At 49.2% G+C, this 13669-nt stretch overlaps 2 protein-coding genes across 2 annotated transcripts in view; one reads left to right on the top strand and one right to left on the bottom strand.

The window, feature by feature from the left end:
• LOC133356640 (sortilin-like) overlaps positions 1 to 4026 on the bottom strand; it is a 29183-nt gene extending 25157 nt beyond the window's left edge. Inside the window, 2 exon segments of the mRNA XM_061574264.1 lie at positions 3646 to 3750; positions 3752 to 4026. Of these exon segments, the coding sequence (XP_061430248.1) occupies positions 3646 to 3750; positions 3752 to 3874 (228 nt within the window). The 5' untranslated portion in view covers positions 3875 to 4026.
• Positions 1 to 13669, top strand: part of LOC133356795 (uncharacterized) — a 492315-nt gene that overhangs the window by 219030 nt on the left and 259616 nt on the right. The gene's annotated exons all lie outside the window — the stretch shown is intronic.

The following is a 13669-nucleotide window of genomic DNA, read 5'->3' as shown; positions in this document are numbered from 1 at the left end:
TAGTGGGTAGGGTAATTGGGGATGGAGGGAAGGATGGGCCAGGGAGATGAGGGGGGGTCTTGAGGGAGGAACGGAAACTGGACAGGGAGGTTTGCTTCCACAAGAGGTTATTTTGGGTTAGATTGCGTAAATTTGTAATAAATGGGTCGTTAAAACCCGCCACCACCCGACACAGCCAACTAGTAAGGGTTGTCACGTCAACAGAACGTGGCCAATTCGTCACTAGTACAGCACTAGTGTATAGTGTAGTGTATTGTGTAGTGTATAGTAGTGTAGTGTATAGTGTAGTATACTAGTACAGCACTAACCGGTGTGTTGGAGAGCCAAGCCACAACATTTACAATCTGAGTACGACGTTTCGCCAGTGATTATAGCCAGCTTGCTGCTCAATGTGGAGGGCAAGCTTGTTCCATCATCATCATCGCTGCCACTGCACGAATCTCGCCCTTCCGTACAACTCTGAACTTTAAACAACAAAAATTGCTTTTTTTTAAGTAACAAAACAAGCAGCCGATTTGCCTCCTTTCCCCCATGTATCTGTCCGTCTCCCGACATGAAACACAAAAACAATTAAAGTATTGTTTTTCTAAATGGTTTAACACAAACACAACTAAAGATTTACACCATTGGAACCTCATTTGCCAGTAAAAAATATGATAATTGTTTTTTTACCCTTCTATCTGGCAACAAAACTGACACCTTTTTTTTTACAAGGAGTCATGTTTGCATAGACCACAATACCTGCAGCCATAATGCAAACAAAAAACATAACTCTGATAATATATGCACTGTCCTTGAAGTTGATTGGTCCACACCCGAGACAGCTTTCCTTAGAGCCTAGTCTCACATGGGTTGGACCAGATGACGCCAAAAGGCGCACTTTTGGCGTTTTGTTGCCAGATAGAAGGGTAAAAAAAACAATTAACAACTAAAGATGTACATTCACAATCGGCTCTCCCCTCGTCGAAACGAGTGCAGCAGCACGAGACCCACAGCGACAGAGTCTCTCTGCCTTCCACAAGCAAGGCAGCTCCATGCCAGTGATGGGAATTCCACATTCCTGTGATGGGGTCGGGTATCTCCGTGGAAGATCCACCGATTGGACCCCAGAGCGGTATGAACGTTGCTGACCGTGGAGGGATGACGGGCAGAGTCGCGCCTACACGTGAACTGAAGACCCCCCAAACCAGTCAGCGGTTGTGTAACTCGAAATCGCGTGTGCCGAGGCAAGAGTTGAGACCATCGGTGTGCCGACATCACGGCCCACAGTCTGCGAATCCGATCGATTGGCATTGCACTGTGCCAAGTCCTAGCCATGGAGTCAACATTGGGGGGGACGAAATCTTCCAGGGTGTCTGGGGGTCCCAACCCAGGAAAATATCTAAATTTTAAAACGAATTTCCTGCCTAGAATATGAAACAATTCACCAACACATGGGATGGACTTTTCATTTCTTTTTTACAATAATGTCCAATAGTGTATTGTAGTACATTGCTCTGTTTATACTTTTTTTTTACCATTTCTTGATTCGTTGTATGTAATGGCAGAGTATAGGGATTAATAAAGAACAACCATAACCACAATCATATAAACAGAAATCTATGCTCTTAGTTTTTTTATACTAAGGAATACATCTATGCATTGATTTATATGAAGACAAGTCCAGATATTGTGGCCAAGGTTTACCAAATTGTTTTTATTCCCATAGCATAGCAAATATATTTTTTATAGCAAAATATTAGGGGGAACATTTTGAGCATATTTGAATATTGGGGGGGGGGGGAATATGTCCCCCCCAATATATATTATATAATTACGGCCTTGCACTGTGCATTGTGCACAGCGGCAGCCCACTGCCACCCCCTACAGACAGACACATGCCTCGGGTCACTGGTGGTGAATGGGAATCTTTGCTATGCTCTGGAGTTGTCACCGGGCTAAACTCTGCTCCACTCCTACTACTCAACATCTTGACGATGCCCCCTCGCCTTCATTGAAACATGGGGGTGGTGGTGGCGGTGCTGGTGGCGTTGCTGTGGTTGTTGTGGTGGTGGCGTTGCTGTGGTTGTTGTGGTGGATTTGTTGTGGTGGTGTCGGTGCTGGTGGATTTGTTGTGGTTGTTGTGGTGGTGGCGTTGCTGTGGTTGTTGTGGTGGTGGATTTGTTGTGGTGGTGGTGGTGGCGGTGCTGTAGTAGTTATGGTGGCTTTACTGTGGTGGCTTTGCTGCGGTTGTTGTGGTGGTGCTGGTGGTGGCGTTGTGGTTGTGGCTTTGCTGTGGTTGTTGTGGTAGTGGGTTTGCTCTGGTTGTGGTGGTGCTGGTGGTGGCGCTGTGGTTGTGGCTTTGCTGTGGTTGTTGTGGTGGTTGTGCTGTGGTTGTCGTGGTGGTGGCGTTGTAGCTTTGCTGTGGTTGTTGTGGTAGTGGGTTTGCTCTGGTTGTTGTGGTGGTACTGGTGGTGGCGTTGTGGTTGTGACTTCGCTGTGGTTGTTGTGGTGGTTGTGGCTTCACTGTGGTGGTTGTTGTTGTGGTAGTGGTTGTTGTTGTGGCTTCGCTGTTGTTGTGCCTTCGCTGTGGTTGTGGCTTCGTTATGATTGTTGTTGTGGTGGTTGTAGCTTCGTTGTGGTAGTTGTTGTGGTGGTAGTAGTTGTTGTGGTGGTGGTGGTGTTTGTTGTGGTGGTAGTGGTTGTTGTGGTAGTTGTTGTGGTGGTAGTGGTTGTGGTGTTTGTAGTGGCGGTTGTGGTGGTTGTTGTGGTAGTGGTGGTGGTAGTGGTTGTTGTGGTGGTGGTTGTTGTTGTGGTTGTTGTGGTTGTGGTAGTGGTTGTTGTAGTTGTGGTGGTTGTAGTTGTTGTGGTTGTTGTAGTTGTTGTGGTTGTTGTGGTAGTGGTGGTTGTGGTAGTTGTGGTGGTAGTGGTGGTTGTTGTGGTAGTTGTTGTTGTAGTGGTTGTTGTGGTGGTTGTGGTGGTAGTGGTTGTTGTTGTGGTGGTAGTTGTGGTTGTAGTAGTGGTGGTTGTTGTGGTGGTAGTGGTGGTTGTAGTTGTAGTAGTGGTTGTTGTGGTGGTTGTGGAGGTAGTGGTTGTTGTGGTGGTAGTTGTGGTGGTAGTTGTGGTTGTAGTAGTGGTGGTGGTTGTTGTGGTTGTGGTTTCTCTGTGGTTCTTGTGAACACGGATATAAACCGGCCCGCCTCGCGTCAACGCAGCCCATTACATTTCCCAGCGCGGACACGCGGGAGGCCACGCCCCCTCGTCTCGCGCCGACCAATGGGCGCGCGTCGCGACCCCGGCGCGGACCAATCAGCGCGCGGCACAACCACCGCGCGCGCGCACCCGGGCTGCGAATTCAAACCGCGGCGCGGGGGGGGGGGGGAGGCCTCGAGGGCGTCTCCACTCTCGGCCTCTCGCGCCGCCACAACCGCCACGACCACCACCACAACAACAACACAACAACAACACAACAACGCCAACACAACAACAACACCACAACAACAACACCACCACAACAACACCACCACAACAACACAACAACACCACCCAACAACAACACCACAACAACAACACCACAACAACAACACCACCCCAACAACAACACCACAACAACAACACCACAACAACAACACCACAACAACAACACGCGCCTCCACCGCTCCCCACCTTGTGCGTGTTGCGCCGCAGCTGCTCCAGCATCTGCGGCGGCATCAGCGTGCGGTTCGCGGCGGAGGCCGCGCTTGGGCGTGGGGGGGGAGGCCGAGGCTGCCGCCGCTGCCGTGGCGCTCCGGCCGAACCTCGCGGCGTGGAAGCGGCGCGCTCGGTCGGGCTCCGGGACGACGGAGGCCACGAGGAGGAGGAGGAGGAGGATGAAGACGACGACGACTTGCGCCATGGCTACTCCGCCACCGTGATGTCTGTGTGTTGCTGTTGTGATTGTCTTGGTGGTGGTGGTTGTGGTTGTTGTTGGTGGTGGTGGGTGGTGGTGGTGTCCGTGCTGACTGTCCGCGCGCTCCAGGAAGTGGTGCCGGGTTTAACTAAACCGGTTCGCCCGGATCGCGAGAGTCGGGGGGTGTGGGGGGGGCGACCACTCGGGGCCCGTGACGCGGTGGGGGGAGGGCTCGCAGCGCCTCTGACAGGGCTCCGCGTGGCCACGGCAGTGTCGGCGTGGCCACGGCAGAGTCGGCGTGGCCACGGCAGTGTCAGTCACCGTGGCCACGGCAGAGTCGGCGTGGCCACGGCAGAGTCGGCGTGGCCACGGCAGAGTCGGCGTGGCCACGGCAGTGTCGGCGTGGCCACGGCAGAGTCGGCGTGGCCACGGCAGTGTCAGTCACCGTGGCCACGGCAGTGTCAGCGTGGCCACGGCAGAGTCGGCGTGGCCACGGCAGAGTCGGCGTGGCCACGGCAGAGTCGGCGTGGCCACGGCAGTGTCAGTCACCGTGGCCACGGCAGAGTCGGCGTGGCCACGGCAGAGTCGGCGTGGCCACGGCAGAGTCGGCGTGGCCACGGCAGTGTCGGCGTGGCCACGGCAGAGTCGGCGTGGCCACGGCAGAGTCGGCGTGGCCACGGCAGAGTCGGCGTGGCCACGGCAGAGTCGGCGTGGCCACGGCAGAGTCGGCGTGGCCACGGCAGTGTCAGTCACCGTGGCCACGGCAGAGTCGGCGTGGCCACGGCAGAGTCGGCGTGGCCACGGCAGAGTCGGCGTGGCCACGGCAGAGTCGGCGTGGCCACGGCAGTGTCAGTCACCGTGGCCACGGCAGTGTCGGCGTGGCCACGGCAGAGTCGGCGTGGCCACGGCAGAGTCGGCGTGGCCACGGCAGAGTCGGCGTGGCCACGGCAGTGTCAGTCACCGTGGCCACGGCAGTGTCAGCGTGGCCACTCCAGACTCGGCGTGGCCACGGCAGGTTCGTAATAGCCATGTCACGTTCATGGCCATGTCAGGTTCATGATAGCCATGTCATGCTCACGGCCATGTCAGGTTCATTATAGTCATGTCACGTTCATGGCCATGTCAGGTTCATGATAGCCATGTCATGCTCACGGCCATGGCAGGTGCATTATAGCCATGTCACGTTCATAGCCATGTCAGGTTCATGATAGCCATGTCATGCTCACGGCCATGTCAGGTTTATAATAGTCATGTCACGTTCATGGCCATGTCAGGTTCATGATAGCCATGTCATGGGCATGTCAGGTTCATGATAGCCATGTCATGGCCATGTCAGGTTCATGATAGCCATGTCATGGCCATGTCAGGTTCATGATAGCCATGTCATGGCCATGTCAGGTTCATGATAGCCATGTCATGGCCATGTCAGGTTCATGATAGCCATGTCACGTTCATAGCCATGGCAGATTCTCGAGGGAGGGCCGCTTCAAGCTCGTGATGGCCACGTGAGGGTTATAATGGCCGTGTCAAGTTCAGCTCAACACAGCCGAGATTGTGGCCTTATCACGTCCAGGCAGCAGGACAACGCGGCAGCTGTCCACTGGCTCTGTCGTGGTGATGAAGTCTCGTCAGGAGAGCGTAGCCATCACTGGCTGGCTTACTGCTGCTACTGCTGCTTGTGCGTGCTGAGCAGCCTGGCTGAACACGCTACCAAGCCATTCAGAGCCCATTAGCAACGTGAACGAATCGGGGTGTTTAGGGGGCGTCCATAAATGACGTCACGCAATTTTGGACGATTTTTGACCCTCCCCCCTCGTCACACGGCGTCACAAAAAGTCAGACCCCCTCAAATGACGTCACAAAGCTCTGCCCCCCCCCCCCAAAAAAAAATATTCAAATCGCTTTCAACTATTGTCATTGTGGTGAGTATTTAATGTGGCGCTGCACTCTGATGTTGTAGGAGAAAACATTTATTAAAGTATATTTAATTAAGTAGAACGTGTAGTCTATATTTATTTAAAGTTGCGCATGTTGATGTGACGTCACGTTTCTCAAACCCCCCCCCCCTCGTCACACATCGTCACAAATGTCTGACCCCCCCCCCCCTAGGCGCGTGACGTCATTTATGAACGGCCCCTTATTCAAGTCACATGTTTGAGCAACGCATGACACGGATTTAAAAAGTCTGCTTCCTTTAACGTCAATTGGCCTTGTGCATGCCGCGACCTTGTGCATGCCGCGAGTGTGAACGAGGCGACGTGGAATCGGCACGCGTGTTCATAATTCTGCCGGTGGAGGAGCTAATTGTATTTTTTGACTTAAAAGCTTTCGTGACTGCAGGAATTCACATTCTTCGGGTCTTTCGGTAAAGTCACGTAGATAAGAAGGCCCAAAGAATCGAATTGTATTTTTCTAAGAGGAAACCCGGCTACTTCTCAAACATTTACAGAGAACTTGAGGTCACAGACATCGGCGGTGCCGTTTATTTCGCCAATAAAAGGAAGTTGCTGTACGGGATAACTTTTTGTTTTTATGTTTGATCCCAGTGATGGTTGATAACGCGGGTCTTAGTGGCCCTGTCAATACAATCAGGATGTGAGTTTATACTGGAGGAATCCGATGAGCCATGACGCTCTTATTCATTACAGATGTCCAGTCAAAAAAAATCGCTGTCACCAGACCACCCCGCCCCTACGACTGCCATGCACTGCCCGCGACGACCCTAACGAGGTAACCTACAAGCCAAGGCCGTAGCCATGCGGTCAACATTGGGGGGACCAAATCTTCCAGGGTGTCTGGAGGCCCCCCCACCCAGGAAAAAAAATCTAAATTTGAAAACGAATTTCATGCCTAAAATATTAAGGTCTAATAGTGTATTGTATTACATTGTTCTGTTTTTACCTTTTCTTGTTTCATTGTATGTAATGGCAGAGATTAGGGATTAATAAAGTACAACCATAACCACAATCATATAAACATATCTATTTTATAGCCATATATTGGGGGGGATATGTTGAGCATATTTGAATATTGGGGAGGGGGGGGATGTGCCCCCCCCAAAAAGATATAATTACGGCCTTGCTACAAGCAGCTCCACATCCTCCTCACACCCAAGCACCAAACCAACCTCATCGATTCTTGGCCACATATTCGATATCTCAAAAATACCGAGCGCATTTTGTGGTGATTTGGTCACAGTCTGGCGTGCAGAGGTCCTAGCATCAGCCAAACCTGTGCACCTGCATTGGGAAGGTTTTTCTATGACTCAAGGATCCATACATACTCTTAGTTTTTTTCGGTAAAGTCAAATAAATTACATTTTGCTGGAGCAGTCAACACCTGATGACGGTTGCTTGTGTTGCTTCCGAAACGTCGTGATTTAATTTTACTTGTTTTCATTTTAATTTCTTGTATATATTTTTTTTACCTACGTGACTTTACCGAAAAAAACAAAGAGCATGGCCTCTTAACACCCGCGGCAAACCTCTCACTCAACGCAGGTGCAGAAGATCACCGCGGCCACGAGGCGGCAGTGTCCCCACACTGCGGGGAGAGGGCAGTGATTTCTTGTTGGTTGTGGGGGGGGGTCAGACCCTCCCAATCAGCAACACCGCCAACAACCCTCGCGTCTCCATCTCTTGTCGGCGTGAATGAGTGTCTAAAACCAAGGCCGTAATTATAATATATATTGGGGGGGGGGGGGGGGGGCACACCCTCCCCCTTCAATATTCAAATATGCTCAAAATGCCCCCCCCCCCCCAATATATTGCTATAAAAAAATAATTGCTATGCTATGTAAATAAAAACAACAATTTGCTCAACCTTGGCCACAATATCTCGACTTGTCTTCATATAAATCAATGCATAGATTTCTGTTTATATGATTGTGGTTATGGTAGTACTTTATTAATCCCTAATCTCTGCCATTACATACAATGAAACAAGCAATGGTAAAAATAAAAAACAACAGAGCAATGTACTACAATACACTATTAGACATTATTGTAAAAAATAAATAAAAAGTCCATCCCATGTGTTAGTGAATTTTTTTATATTTTAGGCAGGAAATTAGTTTTCAAATATAGACATTTTTCTGGGTTGGGACCCCCAGACACCCTGGAAGATTTGGTCCCCCCCAATGTTGACTCCATGGCTACAGCCTTGTTTCAAACATATCCATTAAACTGCGGGTGGATATCCCGTTGGACGTGTGGCTGCCACTCCGCTCTTAGTCTCGACCCCTTCCTAACCATGACGTTCCCTGCCCCCAAACCAGGTCTCCGTTCTGTCATTCAACAGTCAACGCCCCCGAATGCCGCGCCACTCTCCGAGCTGGCAAGAAAATAAGTAATATTTTTAAAAAGTTTTTTAAAAACACGCTTTAATGAAATGTACCGTACTAGTAATGGAAGAACTCCACGACTCCAGGAAGTGGCCCCGAAGCTTGCCACAACGCAAGGGGCCGTGGTGATTTACAGCCAACGTCAGTTGAGCGTGGACAATTAGACCCAAGCCGAAACATAACATATAATTTTTTTAATATATATATATTTAATGATAGAATATAGTATTGTCATCAGTATGACATAAGTATACCAAGTTTGCAGTCGATACCACATTGGGAAGTGGGTAAAATTTTAGTTACAAGATTTGAGGATACAACAGACAGAGTGAGTGAATAAAAAGCGTGTACCAAGCCATGCTCGGAACGTAGCTGGCGACGTTGGGAAGGATGCAAATGTCTCTGCTGGTGCGCATTATTCTAAGAATAATTATGTTAAATACAGCAAGCGGCACTGACTGGCATGTCCCTCCGATACACTCCGTGCACGGCTCAACCCTGATCGCGTGTGGGATGTAGTGCAGCGACACCATCATTCACAAAGCCTACAACCAACCCTGAAAGGCTTTATACAACCAGAGACGATAATATGTAACGACACAGAAAGCAAAAAAACCAAATCGATTCTTGAATCATCTCGCAGTCAATATCGCCCGACTTGAGCCCTGTCGAGACCACTATCCCCTTTGGAGGATGTGGCTCAGTGGTCAATATCCAGAGTGAGTTGTCACAACCTTGCAACGCTCAGCGTGATCACACCCAACCCATGGGCCAACGCTGCCGCTTTGCTTTTGTTGACGATTTTGATTAAAATTATAATTGACAAATGTGCATAAAACGCACGTTCGTTCAATCAGCCTCTGCGATTTCCATACCAGTATTCTTAAGCAACACGTTGTTTTAACAAGCACACCGAGGACCGGTTTTAACGAGCCTGGCTGCTGATGGGATCCTGAAGGTTGAAACCAGTCCAGACTATGCTTGTGTAAACACATGCGACCAGATAATACTGGCATGGAAAGGCCACGTGCAGCGAATGAACTGAAAAAAAGCCCATTGTATGTTGAAAGACAAATGGAACTTTAAGCTGTTTATAAGGCCACTGACGGAAGGACTTCCCAAGCTATGGCTCATTAGGAGTGGTTGACCATACTTCACCATGGTGGTTAGTGCTGATTATTAAAGGTGGCGTGTCTGCAGACTGGATCAGGTAGCACTCGCCCCTTCAGTGAATCACCGCTCGAGCTCATGCTAAGTGGCACACGTGCTATACGAGCTGTAATGTGCTCGCTGCGTGGCAATAAACCCAAGGTCAATCCGCGTGAATTTACAAACCAAAGCTAATAAATATTTGAGGTTTTTGTTTGTTTTGTTTATTCATTGGTGAGTGAGCCGAGGCACATCCATTCACTGCACTCAAGGGGGGCTGAAACCAACATTCAAATCCAAAATTCCAGTAGTGCAGGCTCGGTGTTCTGAATGACGTGGCCATTGAGCCCCCATAATCTGCCTGGCCACTGGATCAATCCACCACCGACCACTGCAACTGTTTTTGTCGATTCATATTCATACTGTACAGGTCGTGCTTCTTGATTACGTCGGCGCTTCGGGACTTGTTTTGTGTCCGTGGCAGGCACGAGATCAACGAACGATAACGACGACGATGAACCCGGCGTATCGATGACTGCCTGGATTTGAACCCAGGATCTCACGCGTGCGCGAGTTTTCTCCGGATGCTCCCGTTTCATTCCGTGTGTAGTGACACAGCGCCGGCTGCCGTCCAGCAACGGCAACTGCTGTGGACGAGCAGTGCGCACTACGGTGAGCACTTACGCCGGTGTGCCGGCAGGGCGGAGGAACTGTGGCAAGTGGCACAGAGACCCTGTCGAGAAGCCCCTGGAACCCGCTAGTGGGTTCGAGAAGAATAAAAGCAGCGGAGAGTGGGAGCTCGTGGCTGCCGGTTCTGAGAAGTGGTCTCGTCTCGTCGTCACTGTCGGCTTCACTAGATATTGTGCTTACGGATAGTTGTTGGCTATCTCGGTGGACGTCGTCAGTGTAACAGGGTCAGGGTTCATCTTCTTGGTTATTTCGGTAAAGTCACGTAGAAGGGAAGTAATAAAATTACAATAACACATAATAAAATAATTCTCACGACGTTTCGGCCACAACGCAAGCAGCCGTCCTCAGGTGAAGACCAGGACTGTCATTCAGACGCTGTCTCCCCGACAGACCTGGTCTTCACCTGAGGACGGCTGCTTGCGTTGTGGCCGAAACGTCGTGAGAATTATTTTATTATTTTTAATTTATTATTATTTTATTATTTCCCTTCTACGTGACTTTACCTAAAGAACCAAGAAGATGTATCCCTGCAGTCACGAAAGCTTTAAATCGAAATTTAAAGGTCAGGGTTGTGGCGAGGCGAGGCTATACGACTTGAAAGAAGCGAGGGCGAAACTGTGAACCTAAAAGTTTTAAATAAAGGTGCCTCCTCAAGAATCCGTCTCTCGCTCCATTAACACTGCACGTGTATAAACACCCCTCGTTCATGGGAGTTGGCCATACGTACCATGATAGGATCGCAGAGCTTGGGAAATGTGTTGGCACCGGTTCTGGATGCCTCCCTTTACGCTGGCGTCTTTCTGCACACTTCCGTTGTGGAAAACGACTCTCGTTCGAATTCTACTCGCGCCTTTTGCGATGCGATTTGCACGAATTATGCTGCAGTGGATATGTAAAGACGCGAGACGCAGCTCAGCATGATTAGCTGCTGCCGCTTGCCCGCTACGGGAATAACAAATCTCGACAGGCGCTCAGACCGGTTCCATAAAGGGGGGGGGGGGGGCTGTGAATGTAATAAAGGCAGCAAGAGAAACACACACCTCTCGCAAGGACGTGTTCCCAGGCAACAGCAACAGCACGTGGACATGTCAGGTGCTGTTGTGACAGCAGCCTGGAGGAGGAATGCGTGGAATGGGGGGGTGGGGGTGAGCCCCCCCCCCCGAGGGGGCGTCTCCACCCCGCGCCGTGAAGAGGAGGGGGGGGGGGCGCTGTAACACGAGAACATCGGGCAGCCCGACGCAATCTCCCATCACAGATGTGACACGCAACATTTTTTGGGGGTTTGTCGATTGGCTAACATCTGCATCACCGTTACCACAGCTCGCTCCGGGGTCTCGGGAGGGGGGGGGGGCTCGCACCGCGGGGTTCATGAGTCCGGAGGGGAGGGGGGGTGGATGCAACGTGCGTCGACACGACCCGTACAGCAACACCTGCGGAACGAGCAGCGCAAGCATCCCCCACGACAGCAAAGGTGCGAGGTTGATAGATTAAACGTCGCATCCGAACACATCGGTGCAGCGCCTGTTCAGGATGAGCGCGGTGGAGAGCAAAGAGGGGGCTTTTGCGTGCTTCTGCGTCCGCTCCCTGCTGCCTTTGTCTCCCCCCGTTGCTCGTATTCACACAGGCACAGGCACTCTTTTAAAAGTGGAGACGACTTCGGAGAAATGTAGAGGATTCACGTTGGTGTGAATATACTCGAATTAGATTCTCTATGTTATTGGTTCTTTCGGTAAAGTCACGTAGAAGGGAAATAATAAAATAATAAAAATATCAAACAATAAAAATTCTGACGACGTTTCGACTGCAACACAAGCAATCATCATCAGGTGAGAAATCCACAGCAAGAAAATAAAAAAACGCCACTTTTTTCAAATTTTCTTGCTGTGGATTTTCACACCTGATGATTTCTTGTGTTGCAGTCAAAACGTCGTGAGAATTTTTATTTTTTTATATTTTTATTATTTCCCTTCTACGTGACTTTACCGAAATAACCAAGAATATTAATCCCTGCAGTCACGAAAGCTTTATATAAAAATTTAGATTATCTGTGTTGTGTTGTTGTGTTTCTAAGTTTACTGGTTTTTTTCTCATTCATTCTAATCTGATGATGGTTGCTTGTGTTGCAATCGAAACGTCGTATTCTACTATGATTTGATTTTCCTACGTGACTTTACCGATAGAACCAAAGAATGAATACACTCTGACATGATCCACATTTGTGGGCATCTTGGGAACGTAGCGAGTATATTCTATAGACTTATAGGGCAATGATTGTACTTGAAATAAAATTAATATTGAAAGATTGGTTTTGGCAATGCACGTTGGAAAAGCACTTAACGCCACAATACTTCAATGTCAGCCACCTCCACCACCACGTGTTATGTATTAAACGGTTTTCCGTTGAACCGAGACCCATATCTAAGAGAGCTTCCTTTGCCTAAACACATCTGGCAGCTCATTAGCAATGAATGAAACAAGCCCGACTGCTGACGAGACACGTAGGCTTTTGCGACCAATATCCATGAGGTTTTTGGGTTAGATCGCGTAAATGTGTCGTGAAACCCACCACCACACGACACAGCCATTCAGTAAGGTGTCACGTAAACAGAACGTGCCAATTCGTTACTAGTACAGCACGCCAGTGTGTTGCAGAGTAAACCGACATTTACAATTCGAGTACGACGTTTCGCCAGTAATTACAACTAGCATCATCAGGCGACAGCCAGATTGGTGGAGAAATCCTCCTGTTTTGGTCTTCGAAGGATCAATGTGACGTCGTCACTTGTGAGTCGATCAGGTGCAAAGACCAAAAGGGCAGTGGCGTCAATGTGCATATGAAATGACAATGGATTCCCATTACCGGTTGGGTTCTTGATATGGTAATCAACATACATTATGCATGCGCACTATTCATGTACATCCTGCCGTTTTTGTGTGCAAGAAATGAAGTACTGTCTGCTCACAGTCCATCACCATCGATGTATGGTGACCTGTATAGGCATGTAGTACGGTAATAATAGGTTTTTACCCTTTCAACTTGTACAAAAACTGACACCTTTATACAAGGCATCATGTTTGCAATAACCACAACACAAGCAGTCAAAATGCAAACAAAAAGAAACAACTCTGATAATGATATGCACTGTCCTTGAAGTTGATTGGTCCACACCCGAGACAGCTTTTCTTAGAGCCTAGTCTCCACTGGTGTTGGACCAGATGACGCCAAAAGGCGTACAACTGGTCCAACACCAATGGCTCTAAGAAAAGCTGTCTCGGGTGTGGACCAATCAACTTCAAGGACAGTGCATATCATTATCAGAGTTGTTTCTTTTGGTTTGCATTGACTGCTTGTGTTGTGGTTATTGCAAACATGCCTTGTATAAAGGTGTCAGTTTTTGTACCAGTTGCAAGGGTAAAAACCTATTACTATATTTTGCCACTGGTAAAGGAGGTGTCTCATAGTGCATGTAGTATGGTTGCGTTGAACCAATTCAGCTGATATGATGCGCTCCCAAAAGGCCGTGTGGCTGATGGGATGTAAAAGAAAAAGGTTTAGATTTTTTTACATGGAGACGGATATGTGAAGCAGGTGATGTCCTTGTTGTTATTTTCACCACCAA

Source organism: Lethenteron reissneri, chromosome 55, assembly GCF_015708825.2.
Source record: "Lethenteron reissneri isolate LAM-NWPU_2019-01 chromosome 55, ASM1570882v1, whole genome shotgun sequence".
Lineage (NCBI taxonomy): Eukaryota > Metazoa > Chordata > Hyperoartia > Petromyzontiformes > Petromyzontidae > Lethenteron > Lethenteron reissneri.
This window is presented reverse-complemented; position numbering and strand designations above follow the sequence as displayed.